Source organism: Cyclopterus lumpus, chromosome 19 (genome assembly GCF_009769545.1).
Source record: "Cyclopterus lumpus isolate fCycLum1 chromosome 19, fCycLum1.pri, whole genome shotgun sequence".
Lineage (NCBI taxonomy): Eukaryota > Metazoa > Chordata > Actinopteri > Perciformes > Cyclopteridae > Cyclopterus > Cyclopterus lumpus.
The window spans coordinates 2,557,968-2,575,448 of NC_046984.1; the positions used below are offsets into that span (position 1 = coordinate 2,557,968).

The 17,481-nt window shown below is 41.6% G+C and overlaps 1 protein-coding gene across 1 annotated transcript in view; it reads left to right on the forward strand.

Annotated features, from left to right (window-relative positions):
• Positions 1 to 17,222, forward strand: part of ryr2a (ryanodine receptor 2a (cardiac)) — a 132,158-nt gene extending 114,936 nt beyond the window's left edge. The window contains exons 93-114 of the mRNA XM_034559471.1: positions 368 to 449; positions 1,171 to 1,329; positions 1,435 to 1,589; positions 2,618 to 2,833; positions 2,960 to 3,232; positions 3,344 to 3,550; positions 3,635 to 3,949; positions 5,172 to 5,242; positions 6,266 to 6,416; positions 6,678 to 6,764; positions 7,275 to 7,544; positions 7,678 to 7,808; positions 8,040 to 8,082; positions 9,464 to 9,597; positions 9,829 to 9,889; positions 10,523 to 10,669; positions 11,547 to 11,681; positions 14,036 to 14,192; positions 14,466 to 14,530; positions 14,645 to 14,745; positions 15,361 to 15,412; positions 16,214 to 17,222. Coding sequence (XP_034415362.1) covers positions 368 to 449; positions 1,171 to 1,329; positions 1,435 to 1,589; positions 2,618 to 2,833; positions 2,960 to 3,232; positions 3,344 to 3,550; positions 3,635 to 3,949; positions 5,172 to 5,242; positions 6,266 to 6,416; positions 6,678 to 6,764; positions 7,275 to 7,544; positions 7,678 to 7,808; positions 8,040 to 8,082; positions 9,464 to 9,597; positions 9,829 to 9,889; positions 10,523 to 10,669; positions 11,547 to 11,681; positions 14,036 to 14,192; positions 14,466 to 14,530; positions 14,645 to 14,745; positions 15,361 to 15,412; positions 16,214 to 16,309 — 3,108 coding nt within the window. The 3' untranslated portion in view covers positions 16,310 to 17,222. The remainder of the gene's footprint in view (positions 1 to 367; positions 450 to 1,170; positions 1,330 to 1,434; positions 1,590 to 2,617; positions 2,834 to 2,959; positions 3,233 to 3,343; positions 3,551 to 3,634; positions 3,950 to 5,171; positions 5,243 to 6,265; positions 6,417 to 6,677; positions 6,765 to 7,274; positions 7,545 to 7,677; positions 7,809 to 8,039; positions 8,083 to 9,463; positions 9,598 to 9,828; positions 9,890 to 10,522; positions 10,670 to 11,546; positions 11,682 to 14,035; positions 14,193 to 14,465; positions 14,531 to 14,644; positions 14,746 to 15,360; positions 15,413 to 16,213) is intronic.
• Positions 17,223 to 17,481: the final 259 nt, after the last annotated feature.

The following is a 17,481-nucleotide window of genomic DNA, read 5'->3' on the forward strand; positions in this document are numbered from 1 at the left end:
GCGAAAGCCAAGGACCAGAACAAAGAATGAAGCCAGGACATTTAACTACCAGACAATCTCACAATCCTGTCTCTATCACTTGTGTGGAAGACCTGGAACTCCTCCAACTGGAAACACATTACAGTATCCTCCTAGTTATTTTTGCCTTTAGCGTTTCAATTGAAATTCTGAATTATTAAAGCATATGATAAACAACATTTCCTGGAATTCATAGTAACCATCCTTCATTATGGCTCCCAATTCATTCACATTCTCATTAAATATTCATATCTCACTTTAAAGTATTAAGCGAAAAACCTCTCTGAGTTAGTTCTCCCTGAGATGGCTCAAAGTTTCAACACGTTTTTTGTGTCTTTTTTCGCATCAGGACTCAAGTCAGATTGAGTTGCTGAAAGAACTGATGGATCTTCAGAAAGATATGGTGGTCATGCTGCTGTCTATGCTGGAGGGTAGGTTGGATTTCACGAGTACTCCCTTATTCAATATTAAAGCAGGAGTGGCTTACTGAAAGAGCTGATGGAATGACAGAAACACAAGGTTATTGCATGAGATGAAAAATGAAATGAGTTAAATCATTCTTGTTTTATTAAGTTTGATTCTACAGACTCACTCAAAAAAGCTCTGAGTGAGTGGACACACATGGCTAATAAAGGATTTATCCCTGTTGCTGTCAATAGTGCTAGACAGGCTGATGATCAGGTAAACAGACTAATCTAGTTGTCTGCAGGCATATGGAGCAATGACAAAATCAAAATAAGCCGTTGCTGTTATGCTTTGAACTATCACATCAAAAGGACATTTTGCAGATTTTCATCTGGCTTTGTATCATTGCAATGTGGTCGAGGTTGCAAGGTTAAGACGAAAACACAGACAACACCGAGACCTGTCAATCACAACGTAGTCCCGCCCTAAAGCATACTCTGCTTTATGGTATATTTTACTCTAAATGGACCATCATTTACTAAATGAACATCATATTGTATTGAAGAAGACTTAAAACAAGAGACCATAAACTCATGTTTACAATGTTTACTGAGGAAATAAATCAAGAGAGAGTCATTTTCTCATAGACGTCTATACAATCTGACATTCTGAGTTTAGAGAACGTGGTCAGGCATTGCAAACACTTGGATGGTTAGAAATATGTCACGTTGTGTTGTGGTTTCACAGGTAATGTGGTGAATGGGACTATTGGGAAGCAGATGGTGGACATGCTGGTGGAGTCCTCCAACAATGTGGAGATGATCCTCAAGTTTTTTGACATGTTCCTCAAGTTGAAAGACTTGACCTCCTCCGACGCCTTTAAGGAGTATGACCCTGACGGAAAAGGCAAGGCTCTGAACCCACATTTACTCGTCATCACATTTGTCATTGGGGTAGCATCGAGATGAGATCACCAGATGATGATTTATAGATTCATGAATTCACTCACAGGTGTCATCTCCAAGAGGGACTTCCATAAGGCCATGGAGAGCCACAAACACTACACCCAGTCGGAGACAGAGTTCCTGCTCTCATGTGCTGAGACTGATGAGAATGAGCTCCTGGACTATGAAGAATTTGTGGAGCGCTTTCATGAGCCAGCCAAGGTAATGACCTTAATGTTTACAGATCTTTTATAAAGTCTTATAAGGGCCTTAAATTGTCCAAATGTAAGCCCTTAAATCCTTAAAATCCGTTGATAAAATCTATTCTTAGAGAATGGTTTTAACAACTCAAAGGGGGTTTAGTGGGAGAGCTTGCTTGTTATTTCTATTTATGTCTTCTTTTTCTGTCTTTCTTTCTTCTGCCTTTCCATTTGTTGTACTCCATAAATGAGTTGGGGATATTTGTTTGCAGTATCACAGTAGAATTTGGTACAATTCTTTGTATTTTTTGTATGGGGAAGCCCACATGGGGCATCCCTTGCTCAGTCAAACAATATTTATTGTGTACTTTTTTACTTTCACTTTCCAAAACTAGAGAGCTTATTAGTATTAGATTACAGCCTGTACATTACAGTAACATTTACCCCAGAAAAACAGACCTAAGTAATACTATTTGAGTTTTGGATGGAACTGGCCATCCTCAAGAGCCTCATTTATTACAGGATATTGCAGGTTGAGTGTTATATTACGACAGGGTTTTAGGGTCAGTGTATGTAAAAAAGAAATACATTTAAAAAATGACAGCCAGAGAAATATTATTCCGAGAAAGAAACTCCTAATTTCCAAGATTAACGTTGAGGGGCTTGGCTACTTGTGTGACTACGTCTGGTCTGCAAAATAAGTTGTTAACAAAAGGTATATGCAAAATACGATTTGGATCAAAAGAAGTATAAAACATGTTACCTGTGTCCCATATGAATTTAAAAGAAAATGTCTGGAAACTGGGGGAAATATTTTTATTCTTCTATTTTGAGATGTGTGCAATGTTTTTTATATAGCACCTCAAGTGTTCTCAGTCTCACATTGTTTTCTACTTTAATCTTTGACATTTTTATGATTTGAGTTTCCAAACATTTCCCCCGTCCCCTGGCTCCGTAATTTATTTATTTTCTAATACGTCACAGTTTTATAGTTGGAAAACTGCAGAAATGCGAAACAAACTCATTCAAACCTGAAATGTTTTTTAAAAGGACATCGGCTTCAATGTGGCGGTTTTGCTGACCAACCTGTCGGAGCACATGCCTCATGACACCCGGCTGCAGACCTTCCTGGAGCTGGCAGATAGCGTGCTGCACTACTTCCAACCCTACCTGGGTCGGATCGAGATCATGGGCAGTGCCAAGCGCATCGAGAGGGTCTACTTTGAGATCAGCGAGTCCAGTCGGACACAGTGGGAGAAACCTCAGGTAAAGACGGCACAGCGTATGAATGAATGTGGAATTTATCATTTTAATTGCCTCGTCACTTGATTTGGTGACAGTATTGAAGACTGAACTATTTCCTTCCGCCTCGTTGAATTCAATACTGTCCAGGTCAAAGAATCCAAGCGTCAGTTCATCTTTGATGTGGTGAATGAAGGAGGAGAGAAGGAGAAGATGGAGCTGTTTGTGAACTTCTGCGAGGACACCATCTTTGAAATGCAGCTGGCGGCTCAGATGTCTGACGCCGGCGAACGCTCAGCGATGAAAGAGGAGAGTGAGCGGGAGAAGCCAGACGAGGAGAACCCTGAGATGGGCTTCTTCTCTGTCACCACCGTCCACATGGCTCTGCTAGCGCTGCGATACAACGTCATGCTGCTGATAAAGGTGAGGGCTCGCACGGCACCAGACACCTTGTTAATACTTGTTAGTACCCAAAAGCAAGCAGTTGTTCACCACGGAATGGACCACTCACCTCTTCTTTTTCTCTCTTTTCAGGTACTGTCCATGAAGACTTTGAAGAAGAAAATAAAGAAGATAAAGAACATGACAGTTAAGGACATGGTGACCACCCTGGTGTCTTTCTACTGGTCAGTGTTGCTGGGCCTACTCCACGTGGCGTTCAGTGTGGCCCGAGGTTTTTGCCGAATCTTCTACAACAGCTTCATGGGAGGCAATCTGGTGGAGGGGGCCAAGACCATAAAGGTTACTACACATACTTGTGAAAGAATAGGGCAGTATCCACAGGCCATTAAAACAAACTAAATGCATAAACTGCCTCCACCCCAGGTGTCAGAGCTGCTGGCCAACATGCCTGACCCCACCCAGGACGAGGTGAGAGGTGAAGGGGAGGACAGGGAGAAGAGACCCTCTGACCGCAGCTCTGCCAAAGAAGAACTGGCTGACCTGGCAGTCAACACCAGTGAGACCGAGCTGCTGTCAGACATTTTTGGCTTGGACTTAAGAAGAGAGGGGGGCCAGTACAAGATCACCCCACATAACCCCAACGCCAGCCTGACTGAACTGCTCAACTCCCCGGTTCCTTCCCCGACACCCCCAACCCCATCCACAGCACCCCCACCTGAGCTTAGACGGAGGCATCAGGTGAGTCTAAGTTATTTTTTATTGCACTCTAATTCATAAATGTGTGAACCAAATTCCAGAGAAATCCTTCCACAAGTTTCAGTTGTGGTGGACCATAAACATTTAATCAAAACTTTAATCAAACCTTTGAATCTACTTTCTTACGGTCGTGTTACGGAAGTACTTCCAGGGCAGGCGTTGTTTTTGTAGGTTTTTATATCATTTTGTAGCTTCCCAGATGTCTTCAAATCTGAACATTCACATTTTGGTTGAAGTACGTATGTTTTAGCGTCAGAATGCCCTTCTAAAAAGATGTCCCTGAGGTAGGTGTCTGAATGATGACCCTGCTAAATACGGTATATAAACAACCTTAATCATTGTATTAAATACAGTAACTTGGCGATTGGAATGCTCCCAGTTTGTAGAAGTAGACAGCAGCATGGCCACGAAAGCTAAGCAATGTACCGCTAAACTCTGTTAGTTTGGATCCGAAAGTCCAACAATAAAACAAAAAAAACAAATTGATCGAGGCAGCGGTAGACCAGCAACTTCTCTGCTCTGCGAGGAAAAATGACTGTTTTTCTTCTGATTCTGGGGGCTTTCAAGAGAGCATTAGTAACGGCTTCAGCTCCCGATTATGAGCCGTCTGATGGCTGAAGGTAGAGCATTGGAAATATTTTAAATATAGCGTACACTGATTACTGATATTGATTTTGTTCGATGGCTAAAATAAATGTTTCTGCTGCTTCCGTCCACAGCTGCTTCACCTTGCCATCAGACAACTCTTTTCAATGGGGAATTGAAGCTAATATGTCACTCTAAGCCACCAGACTGTAATTTGACCACAGGAATGTATATACAGCCCCACTTAAAAAAATCCAGTTATTTCCAGTTTATTACAGCTAATGTTTACTCAGCTATTGCTAGCATTCACACTATTCTTAACCATATCCTATGCTTACTTTGATAACATATGTCTCTGCATTTTGCAAACAGCTAAGTGTGCTTTTCCATTTCAAAACCCCAGACAAGAATGCAGATGGACCAGCTCGTTCAACAAACCACTTAATGTCTTCAGATTCTCATTCCAAAGTTACTGAAGTCCTGCTCACTTCAAAACAATGTGTGCTCTTGGCGGATCCTGTCAGCCGTAGAAGAAACTCATTGAGTCATGCAGCTAGCATTGCTCAAATCCACTCATTCGCAAATCGTCTTGTTTGTTGAATAATATTTTCTGTTTCAGTCGGAGAGCTCTTCTTCAGAGGAGAAGGAAGCAACAACAGAGACAGAATGTGAACCTGAGAAAACATCAGAGTAAGTATACATTTGTGTTGCGTAATCTGATCGCTACAGATATTCTAACTACGGTGGCAGACAAATAAACACCATGTATGGACATTAAAGTAAAGTATACAGCTATGAAATGCCAATAAACCACCGTGAAAGAAGAGTTACAACCGGAGACAGAACTTGCAGATTTAGGCCATATGATATGCAGTGGAACGTTTCATGAAAAGGCTAGTAAGTGCACCTTAAGTTAGGTTAGTAAGATAAGTAGTTAGAGAGGTAGTTTACAAACAAAAGTAAGTCTTATATACATGGTCAATCTTATCTTATCCATTGAGGGATTATGAGACATGGGCACTGACATGTAAAGGGCCACCACCCTTCCTGCCTTTTGGCATCTTTATTTGGTTGTTTTGCGTCACTCTGTAGGCCATTTGCTCAGTTTTGTCTTGTTGGTCGTCTTTTGTTTGTTTTGCATCCCGGCTCTCTGACGACTGTGGCTCAGAGTCAGAGATCGTCCTCTAATCAGAACGGACATTTCCTTGGGCAAGATACTGAACCCCAAATTGAACTTGAAATTAATGTGAATCAGTTTAGATCCTGATGGACAGGTGTAACCTTGCATGGCGGACTCTGCCATCGTGTGTGTGAAAGCGTAAATGATGTGTAAAGCGCTTTTGGTAACTTTTTGGTAACTTTTTGGTAATATTGTATCTATTTGTATTCATTGTGCATCTCTGTGGTCTTTTTGTGTCTCTTTGTAGTTGTTTTGCTTGGTAGACGTTTTGTGTCTCTCATTGGCTGTTTTGCATCTTTTTGTGGTCATTCTGTGTCTAGAAATGTTAGTATTAACTTGTGTCTTGATGGCCCATTCAGTAATCTGTCCGTGATCTAATCTATTCACGATGATCAATTCAGTTAAAGATGTTGTGACATTAAAAATATCCACACATTTACAACTGAGCTTTGGTTTATAGACCTTTATTTTAAAACCATTACTCTGGAGCAGTATTGTGACGTGTGAAAGTGTGCACTGTTTTGTGATTTCAGGGGTGGACACGTAGAGAAACAAGAGAAACAACAGAAGAATGAGAAGATGAAGCCAAAAGTGAGAAGGCATCACACCTCAAAGTCTGATGAACCGGATCTGCAGGAGTCGGCCTTCCTGAAGAAGATCCTAGCCTACCAGAGGAAACTACTGGTACAAGGAACTTCTCTGTCCTTTTGTTTCAGCGGTGGTGGTCAACTCAGTATCTCTCTCAACCAAGGCTGTAACGTTGGAAGATACCCACTTAACTTGTCTAACTTAGCCTGCTGAATCCTCATATTTCCTTGTATTATCTTTACACAGGCGATGCTCATGTGCAGTTGACGCGTTTTTTAATGTTGAGTAACGTTGAAAGAAAACACATTGCTTTGAGTGGAACATCCAGACAGCTCTTCTTTCTGTCTCCCCCTGCAGAACTACTTTGCCAGGAACTTCTACAACATGAGGATGCTGGCGCTGTTTGTTGCCTTCGCTATCAATTTCATCCTCCTATTTTATAAGGTAACGTTATAGCAGGGATGTTGCTATCAGGAAAGAGACGGAAACCTCAATTCTTCACAGACCCTTTTTCAGTTTAGCATATGGAGAAAGAGAAGTCTTGGCACATTCTGACCAAAAAGCACTGTGCTAAGGCTCTGCCAGGAACTGCATTTGTGTGCTGGTTAAGGGTAGAGGTAGAAAATTAATGACAAAAGTGTACTTATTTTACCATAGTTTTGCTATGAATGATGCTTTAACTGAAATCACTACAATCCCGAATCCCTGACTGCTGTGAGGACTGGGACAGTGAAGATGTGGAAGACAGGGAAACACTGACCAATCAGAGCAGACTCTCTTGGAAGGGGCTTCAACAGACAGGCACTAAAATTAAGTTTTTCAGACAGAGAAATCTTTATTCTTTTTACATTTAAGCATGTATTTTGTATTTTATGTTCTAGAACATGTTCACAACTATGAACCTGAAAATGAGCATGATGTGTGTTTAAGCAACTGTTAAATTGATCCTGCCAGGTTTCTACATCTTCAGCTGTGGTTGAGGAAAGAGAAGTGTTGTACACCAGCACCCAACCAGACAACAGCGTTCAGTGGGACCCACTGGGAGGAGAGGCCATGGAGACTAAGGAGGAGGTGATGGATGAGGCCGGGGAGCCCCTGAAGCCCGTCACAGTCCGTTTTGTCCTGGAGGAGAGCACCGGATACATGGAGCCCATGTTGAGGATCCTGGCTGTCTTGCATACTGTCATCTCCTTCTTCTGCATTATTGGATACTACTGTCTCAAGGCAGGATACTGACAATTGATACAGCAAAAATAATTTGAATCTTTATCCGCCAATTTTGTCATTAAAACCTAAGAAAGAATTGATTTTATATTATTATATTATTATTTTTTACTCTGTGTGTGTGTGCGTGTAGGTACCACTGGTGATCTTTAAGCGTGAAAAGGAGGTGGCCAGGAAGCTGGAATTTGATGGCCTTTACATCACAGAACAACCATCTGAGGATGACATAAAAGGACAGTGGGACAGACTGGTAATCAACACACAGTGAGTAGGCCCTGTGTGTGTGTACGAGAGTGTGAATAGACAAGCTTGTAGTGCGCACTATGCAGTATATGCAATAGCATCCCTTTAAAAGACAAGTAGCAATAACCGGTAGATGTGTAAAGAACCAGGAGGAAGAATATGAGATGCGGTTCTATCTTGTGCTTTTTGTTGCAGTTCTTTACACTTACATTTAATAATAATGCACTTTCATGTGTGTCCTATGATCTTCAGATCTTTCCCCAACAACTACTGGGATAAGTTTGTGAAGAGGAAGGTGGGTGTTCCTGTTTTGTAGACCTGGGGCCATATTCACAAATGGTCTCTTCCTAATAACCAAGAGTCCTAAAGATGCCAGCTAAGAGTTTGCTCTTCAGAGCTTTTCACATGAGAGACATTGACTAAAGAACAAAGAGAATGAGTTAAGAGAATGGGATGAGTAAAATAGACAAGTAAAATATAGAGAATTACATATTTGATTAGTTTAGTAGATCTGATGGCTGAGTCTAACATCATCAGTGCTGCAAACTGTTTCTTGTATTTTCTTCCAAAATATGGGTTCAAATTATTTTACAAACCACTGATGGCATTAGGGCCGGGTTGTACTAGAAAAGTGAAGCCAATGAGATGGTGCCTTCAACTTGCATTTTTTCTGCTGACCATCAGGGAGGCTCCTCTGGTTGTATAGAAGTCTATGAGAAAATGACTCTACTTTCCCTACTTATTCCCTCAGTAAACATTGTAAATATGAGTTTATGGTCTCAATCTCTAGTTTAAAGTATTCTTCAATACATCATGATGTTCATTTAGTAAATTATGCTCCATTAAGAGTCAAATAGACCATAAAGCAGAGTATTTGCTTTAGGGCGGGACTACCTTGTGATTGACCGGTTGCTCCAACTACCAGAGCCGTAAATGACGTCTCTACGTCACTCATCCGCAGTCCAAATATGGTCACGGTTCACTGGTTGCAAAAAAAAACTGGTGACGCCCAAAAAGCCAAACTCCAGGCTTAAAAACAACACAGACCAAAGGGTGACTACAGCCACTTCTTATATACTGTCTGTGTGAGTGGCGAGCAGCTCTTGTGGAGCATACTTCTCCCCTTAGGGACTTGCTAGTCCATGCGGAGACATTATACTAACTTTCATCTCTCAGTGAGATATACAAATACAAAGTAACTCCACATCTCATCACTATGTGATATACGTTTAGCCTGACAGAGGGAGCTGTCTGCCACTTTTAGCTTTCTCTCTGACACACAGACACACACACACACATATATATATACACACACACACACACACACGTGGTGATTTGTGCCACATTTCAGTGTTTCTTCACCGTTGGTATTTAATTTAATTTCTATTCTCTCCTCTTTAATGAACACCTAATGACCAATAACAGTTTAAATAGACAGGGTAGCCCTTATTTATCTGTGACAGTTCCTATAGAACATCAGTTTAAACTAAGGCCAAGACTCACTTTTCTCCTGTAATACAGGGAGGGTTGAATTAAAAATGAAAGATAAAGATTACTAATGCTAAACCTTATGAGCTCCCGGCCACTGGCAATTTAAAAAATGTAATTCATTCAAATCCATGTGAGATGCGGTTCCACTGCAAAGTGTTTCTTCAAGAAGTCCTGCTCTTCCTCAGGTGATGGATAAATATGGAGAGTTCTACGGCCATGACCGCATCAGTGAGCTGTTGGGAATGGACAAGGCTGCTTTGGACTTCAGCGACTCTCACAAAAAGAGAAAGCCCAGGAGAGACAGCTCACTGGCTGCTGTGTGAGTATTCCCTCTCTCTGTGTGTGTGTGTGTTCTTGTACTTTTATCCCCATGGGGACTTGTGTCACCGTGGGGACCAAAAATGAGTTTCCCACCGCAGACCCCTCTCACAAGCTTCCAAACAGTGTCTAGACACGCCCCATGCAGGGTCTGCTTCAGAGGCTCAGCTCTGGTCGGACTGTCTCTCACACATAAGCGTCCTCTGTGAGCATCTTCTCTCTCTGTCATCAGGCTGAACTCCATTGATGTCAAGTACCAGATCTGGAAGCTGGGGGTTGTATTCACAGACAATGTAAGTATGTCGAGGCACAGCCACTCATATCTGGCTCCATGTTGGGAGTGTCCTGTTCACAAATGGCAGTGTTTCGAACTTGTTCACAGTAATTCCTGAACGTTTAAGTTAAAAGGAAGTTATTCATTGATTTTTTTTTTAATGTATGATAAAAAATATTAAAAATGGTGTTTAATTTACCATAATTGTCTGAGTTATGATTCAAATAAACCACATCTTCAAATATGACTACATTTCACTCTGTATATTGCCTTGCACTGATCTTATTAAACCCGAAATCTTAAAACATCTTCTGTATTAATTAAAAATAATCATCATGGAATTATTTTAAACTTGCAAAAAGAAAATATTTGTAAAATGTATTGATAATAGATCAAATAATATAGTAAATGTTTTATCAATGCAGGGTTTGCATTCTGCTTTGTTTTCAGTCTCGCTTTTATCTCATTCTCAGACATTTTGGTCCAGCTCATGTCTCATTCTGGGATCATTAACACTTCAAATCACATTATGATGAACTGAGCACTAATCTGCAAATCAAGCCACAAACTGAGCATTGGTATCCACAGTTGAACATCTGTATCTGCAATAATCACTACCTTGACTAACCTTTCTCTCCCTGGCTCCTTGCAGTCCTCCCTGTATCTGGCCTGGTATATGACCATGTCCATCCTTGGTCACTATAACAACTTCTTCTTTGCTGCCCATCTGCTCGACATCGCCATGGGGTTCAAGACACTGCGTACCATCCTCTCCTCAGTCACACACAATGGCAAACAGGTAAACAACTGTGTTCTCAGCTGCAGTATAGTCAACACAACATATTTTGGCATTAGCTCGCTTGCACTCACCAATCTGCAACTACTCTTAAGTAATACAAGATAACATAGATATGATTCAGTCCCCATCTGAAGTCCAACTGGCAGACCAGACAGCTAGCTGACTCACTTCTACGCTGATGATGCTCAGATCTACCTCCAAGACACTAAAGATGGTTAGCTCATCATTGTCATCAGTTCAATGAGGACAGTACAGAGATGCTACCCTTTGGCCCCCCCACCATACCACAGTTACTTAGGTCGCAAATGTTTGCGCCTAAAATATGTGAATAGCAACACGGCTAAGACATTTCAGAAATCAATATCTCTGCTACTATGCTGGGGTGCATTCAAATGTATCTTAACAAGTAATAAACCAAATCAAATGTGTAAAGTATTGCGGATGACATGTGAAATCTGTCAGTTAAGGTCCTAATTAGTTTAATTATAGCATTCAACTAATCTCCATTAAAAAAACAACTACACATAGTATGAACTTAATTTAAATTACGATTAAGACAAAATATATTGTCTTTCCTTGCAGGCCAAATTTATCCAAGGAAAGAAAAGTGGAGCACTGCATGCATAAACTTAAATTTTTTTACATTTTCTACAGTTGTACGCAAGGGTTTTATCGAAGTAGCAGTAGTAATAACACATTCCATGTGCCCAGATATTATACACCATTATACACAACATGTCATACAGTTTTGTACCGACCATCTCACCTTTTTCATTAAAGTAAAAGTATACAAAAGACTGATGATTACCCACTTGAGTTAACGATGTTGTACTATTGTGCATCACAGCAGCCTCGTCCTCTCTCCCCTGTCTTCCAGCTGGTGTTAACAGTTGGCCTGTTAGCAGTGGTGGTGTACCTCTACACAGTCGTGGCCTTCAACTTCTTCAGGAAGTTTTACAACAAGGGTGAAGACGGAGAACTGCCAGACATGAAGTGTGACGACATGTTGACAGTGAGTACGAGAAGTGTGTCGCTTTAAGGTGCTGTCGTGCGGTCAGAGCAGACTTTACAAGTGTACGTTGGTTGTGGACTAGTTTTGAAAGTTTCAAGTAGGTCTATCTGTGAGACCGCAGTACTACAGGACATAACTATTAAATGACGCAGCCTCAAAACCGTAGCAGTTCAAACTGTGAACCCATCGGCTATCGTTCTGACAACAGATAAGCCTCCGGGGCTTTATTTCTGCATTATTTCACCAGTAGCCAAATTAAAAGCTTGTTTTAAACTAATATAAAGTACAGACTTTTGCTCTCCACACAGAATGTTTACCTGCATTGCTTCCGATGCCGACTGATTCTAACATGTCTTATTAATGTGAACATGTTTTTTGGGGGGGGATTGACCTTGTTTTTGCAGACGGCCTCAAGTGGCCATTTGAGGAACTGAGCTTTGAGTCCGACACATTCTCAACAAATTGTGCTTTACTAGTATGGCAAATACAGTTGAGTTGACAGTGCAATGGCTTAACGGAGCATCTCAGGTAAACAGCATGCCTGTGATGGTCAGTGTTAACTGTGAGCATTATGAAGACCTTTTACATTGGGATAAGGAATAAATACCTGAAATGACATTTAAAGAATGAGCTGACAATGGATCTAATGTAGGTGAAGAGTGAGTTAATAGTGTTTGAGGTGAGTCTCCAAGTAGCAGTGAGATGTATGGTGATGTTGGACAGAAGGCCCTGAAAAGGCCCCGAAAGCTATAGTGGAACCTGAGACGTATCATTTCTGGTGACTTTTCAAGCTGATATTCCTAAAACAAATATCTGCACATTGCATCTTTTATAAGATATCTTTATCTTCAGCTCTGTGCAGTAGCTCGCTGATGTTACACACATGTCAGTACAGCCTGTCTCACTGAAAATAGGAAGTATCCCGAGGAGCCTGTCAGTAAAGCGCGTCCAGCTCCATTTATGGACAGAAAGTCATGGGTCCGAGCTTTTAGTTCAACAGTGTTCACCCTCAGGCTCTGTATGCGGTTCAGCTGAGCTGCTGTAAGATTACACGCTCTTTTTTGTCCTGTTTATGTTCCAGATATCTGTCAGCTTTTTAGGAATAGAATAGGAATAGGATCAGAACGATGCATTTTACGCTACCAATCTGGGGTGCTTATTACTATGAAAGCTCAATTAAAGGCTCTTCAGGGTACAGAAACAGTGATGATCCTTGATCTGGAACGGAGAGTGGAAACAGGAAACTGCTTTCACGATGCCGGGAGCAGGTTAGCTGCAGCAGCAGCATGAGCTACAGTTGCGGTTTATCCTTGTTGAAGGTGAACTCGCTTTGTGGCTGAATCGCCCTTCATGCTACAGGCCATGGTACAGTGGTAGTGCATTGTAACTTGTCATATTTACACAAAGGTCTGTGCCCTTTATGCTTGATGGCCTAACGGGTATGTTCAGGCTGGATGTGTAAACCTGTATCCTACGAGTATCGATATCTAGGAACATCTTGTCAGTGATGGAGGGAGGAAACAAGTAAAGACAGAATGACTGCTGTGATGAGGCTGTTCCCTGCTACCAAGCCATCTGACAGAAATACTATAAAAGGACTCTGTGGTGTGTGTTTTCTGGGGGGGGCTTCTGTCACCCGGAGATTTCAGGACACACTCTCTAATCCCCTATAGTCAGTCACCCATAGCATTCCATAGAGCTCTTCTGTTTCCTATTAAGGGGCCGCGGGTGGCAGCTCTAACTGGTCTACAGGAAGGTGACAGGGGCTTAGTGGGATGGAGGGATGGACGGATGAAGGGCCACTGCCTCTGGCAGGTTATTGCTCTTTCCTCTCCTCCCCTTATGCGAATAAATCCCTTACAATAATACTCACAGCAGAATGAGAGGATCTGAGCTGATCTCTTCATCTTATCTTAGCCTTCATCTTTCTCTCCCTGTATCGGGGTTTTCCCATCATCCCCTCCCCCCAACCGTTTTGCCGTTTTGCTCAGTTCTTCTGTGCATCTTGTTCCCCTTATAGTATATATATATATATATATATATATATATATATATATATATATATATATATATATATATCTTTTAAGACTTTCTCCTTTTTTCCAGGTTTCCTATTTGCATTGGTCTATTCTCTTGAGACTCTTTCTCTCAAAGGCGTTTTTCTCTTTTCAAGTGATTATTGTTTTTGTACATTGTTGCTCTAGTAAGGTACATAATCATCAATGAGCTCTTTAAACAATCACATCTCTTTTTTTTGGCGATAATCGCAACTCGTTCCCATTTCAAATCCAGCACAATACATGTCTCTCTCTCCCCCCCCTCCTCTCCCCATGTCTCTTACCCCTTTCTCCCAGTGCTACATGTTCCACATGTATGTAGGTGTGAGAGCAGGTGGAGGGATTGGTGACCAGATTGAGGACCCAGCAGGTGACGAGTATGAGATCTATCGCATCATCTTTGACATTACCTTCTTCTTCTTCGTCATTGTTATCCTCCTGGCCATCATCCAGGGTGAGATAACACACACACATACACACAATAAATAAATAAATAACCCATGGAAATGACATCCTTTTTTATGCTGCTTTAGCTAAAACTAGTCCTGACTTGTCTGGGTTTTATAACACTCTTTAAGACCCTTAACTAATGTTTCCTATCTGCATAAGAGTGGATTGTTATCAATATCAGTATCAATACAACTCTCACTCCAACAACATATAGATGCAGTACTATTAACGGTCCTTTAAAGGTAGCTAATGTCTACACCATTTGTGTACACTCTAGGGTTGATCATTGACGCTTTCGGAGAACTGAGGGACCAGCAGGAACAAGTGAAAGAAGACATGGAGGTGAGAAGACACACACTCACGCATTCTTTAACCACTTCAAACTGCGTACTTTATACAGCACATGAATGTGTTGTGTAATGGCAATCACTTAACACTGACCCGTTTCTCTTCCAGACCAAATGTTTTATCTGTGGGATAGGTAATGACTACTTTGACACAGTGCCACATGGCTTTGAAACGCACACACTACAGGAGCACAACCTCGCCAACTACCTGTGAGTACATCTGGAGTGTGTGTGTGTGTGTGTGTGTTTATTTATAATTATACCTGCCTTATGAAAAACACCTGATTGGAACGTTGGTGTAGCTGCTGGAGGTTCCTTGTAAAGAAAGATGTAACTTTCATGTATGTGACACCGTTAGCTATTTAGTTAGTTAGAGCGCTAGTTAGCCAAGATGGAGACCATGGAGGATGAGAGTTCGCAAGGTTTCAAGAATTCAAGGGCAATTTATTGTCATTGCAGTCCATTTGCTACACAATAAATACATGACCAATAAAAACAGTAGTGCATTCCTGTGCATTTGTTTTTACTTGGATCAGGAGGAAAACTGAACAGCAGAAACAAAACATTTCTCAGGGCAATATGGCCGACATATTAACATGAAATCAAAACGCGATCTGTCACATTTGACTCTTTGTTTGAGCACCAAGCGTCAGTGTTGTAATGAGTTGAGAGTCAAGGAAGAAAAAAAGAGACCCTTTCAGGTTCAGTCTTCTATATATATCAGGCTGGTGTGTGTTTGTGCATGTCGGTGTATGTGCGATAATATTGTAAAATGTTTTCTAATGTGTGTGTGTGTGTGTGTGTGTGTGTGTGTGTGTATTTCAGATTCTTTGTGATGTATCTCATCAACAAAGATGAAACGGAGCACACAGGCCAGGTAAAGCAGCTCATTTCCCTTTGGTCTCGGTGCACGTACATGACTGATATTGTAAAGTGGTTGGTATTCCACAGCTCAGCCTTCCGACAGTGTTTCTGCTCCCGCCTGCTTGCATTGTTGATGCCTCAGTATGCTTCAAACTAAGTTCCCATCAGGCATCTGAAACCTTTCCAGTGGTAAACGGGGAATCTTGCCCCTCTGTATGATGAGTTTGGTATTTCCAAACAGGTAGAAACACTCTACCTGGTCGTACGACGGTTTGTTGAAGAACACTGAGGCTTTTAATGGCTCAGTAGCTGCGTTTCCATTCAAACGAGTTATGGAAACCGAATGAATTGCGACTGACACATGACTGATCAGCTGTGTCTTCCCATATATATATATATATATATATATCTTGTCTTTGTTTCCAGACAGCATGAAACAGGGCCAATGCCAGCTGACATGAAAGAACAATTCAAACTTTACCAATTCAAACTAATTCCTGAACACCTCTCCATTTAGTTTTTATCGTACATGTGTTCGATGGCGGCCATTTGTTTTGTTTCTGGTTCGCAGCCTCTACTTCTTCTTCTTACTGGTGGATTACAGCCATGTGGAGCCTACAGCGCCAACTTCTGACCAAACTAAGCTGGAGCTGAGTTTATTCGCTCCAAACCAGTTGATAGAAAACTAATTCACCTGTTATCTAGTGTTTGAAGCTTACACTGCTGTTACTAACCTCAGTATAGCTGACTCCCAATATGTTGTATATAATGAAAGCCCTTCCTTCCTTCCTCCTCCCATCTGTCTGTCTTAAAGGAGTCCTTCGTATGGAAGATGTACCAGGAGCGTTGCTGGGAGTTTTTCCCTGCTGGTGACTGTTTCCGGAAACAGTACGAGGATCAGCTCAACTGATCTGTTCCTGGAGCAACAAACTCTTCCCTTTCATACTGTAACCTGTTCATGGCCCTCCAAAGCCATCTTCCTGATGCTTATCCCTCAAACCTTTCTTAATGTTCTCTAAGGGGTCCCTGTTCTACTGAACGACGGGTCCTACACTCGACTCCATTTCCCAGTCTAGGAGGAACCACACCTCCAGCCTCCTCCACAGGCCCCACCCCAAGCCTTTCTCCTGGCTCTTCCTCATCCAGGCACTCAACTCGCCAGCTCCTCCCCAACTTCCAGCACACTTTGTTTGGAATGCTTCTAACTCTGACTTTGTACATAGAAATTATCAGAGTATATGCTGTAACATACGGGACTGGTGGCACGTCAAGGGTTTTTGCTCAGATGATGACTTCTTCGCGTCATCTTATTCTCCATTCACAGTAACAAGCAAAAAATACCAAGGAATACTGGAGCGAAGGAAAAAGGAAGGACGAGACAGACAGGGGAGGAGAGTGGAAGGAAAATGAAGAGAGAATTATTCCTGAAAGACTTTTAGGACAATGTTCACAAAGAGCAGACATTAGTATGATGATTTTTACATGACTTTTCATGTGTACGATGCACGCTGCATGTAGGTACAGGTTGTGGACGCAAATAAGGAGCACCTGTTCAACCCTGCGGTAATCCAACATAACAGCTCTGCAATAATAATCAGACCTTTAAGAAGCTTTAATGTCAGCTTTTGTTAGAGACTGTCAAAGAGGTGGGGGAGTCGACTAAACTCCAGTTTGGGTGCCTCTAAATAATAATCTAATGCAACACCACCAAACTTCAATAGAATCGACCCCTCTGTGACACTGTCAACTGAAACTGAACATCCTGATCTTCACAAATAGGGCTGTTGTACTGGATTGAATAAAGTATAGTTTACAGATGTTAATATTGTGTCCATACCTTGTACATGCCAACACTGTGTGTGTGAAGGGCTCCTTAACTAAGTGTTCACATTGCTAGCACCATGATCAAAAGTACCTTTTGTTCCAGTGGAGCTGAGTAAGCTGGAAACTCAACGCCAACGTATGGACATCAACGAGTTATAATCCTCCATGAGCTTGCAAGTTATCTACATCTTTTTTTCTTCTTCTTTTGAAAGACTACAGAAATAAATAAATCCCCCAAAACTATGTTTTCAAAATGGT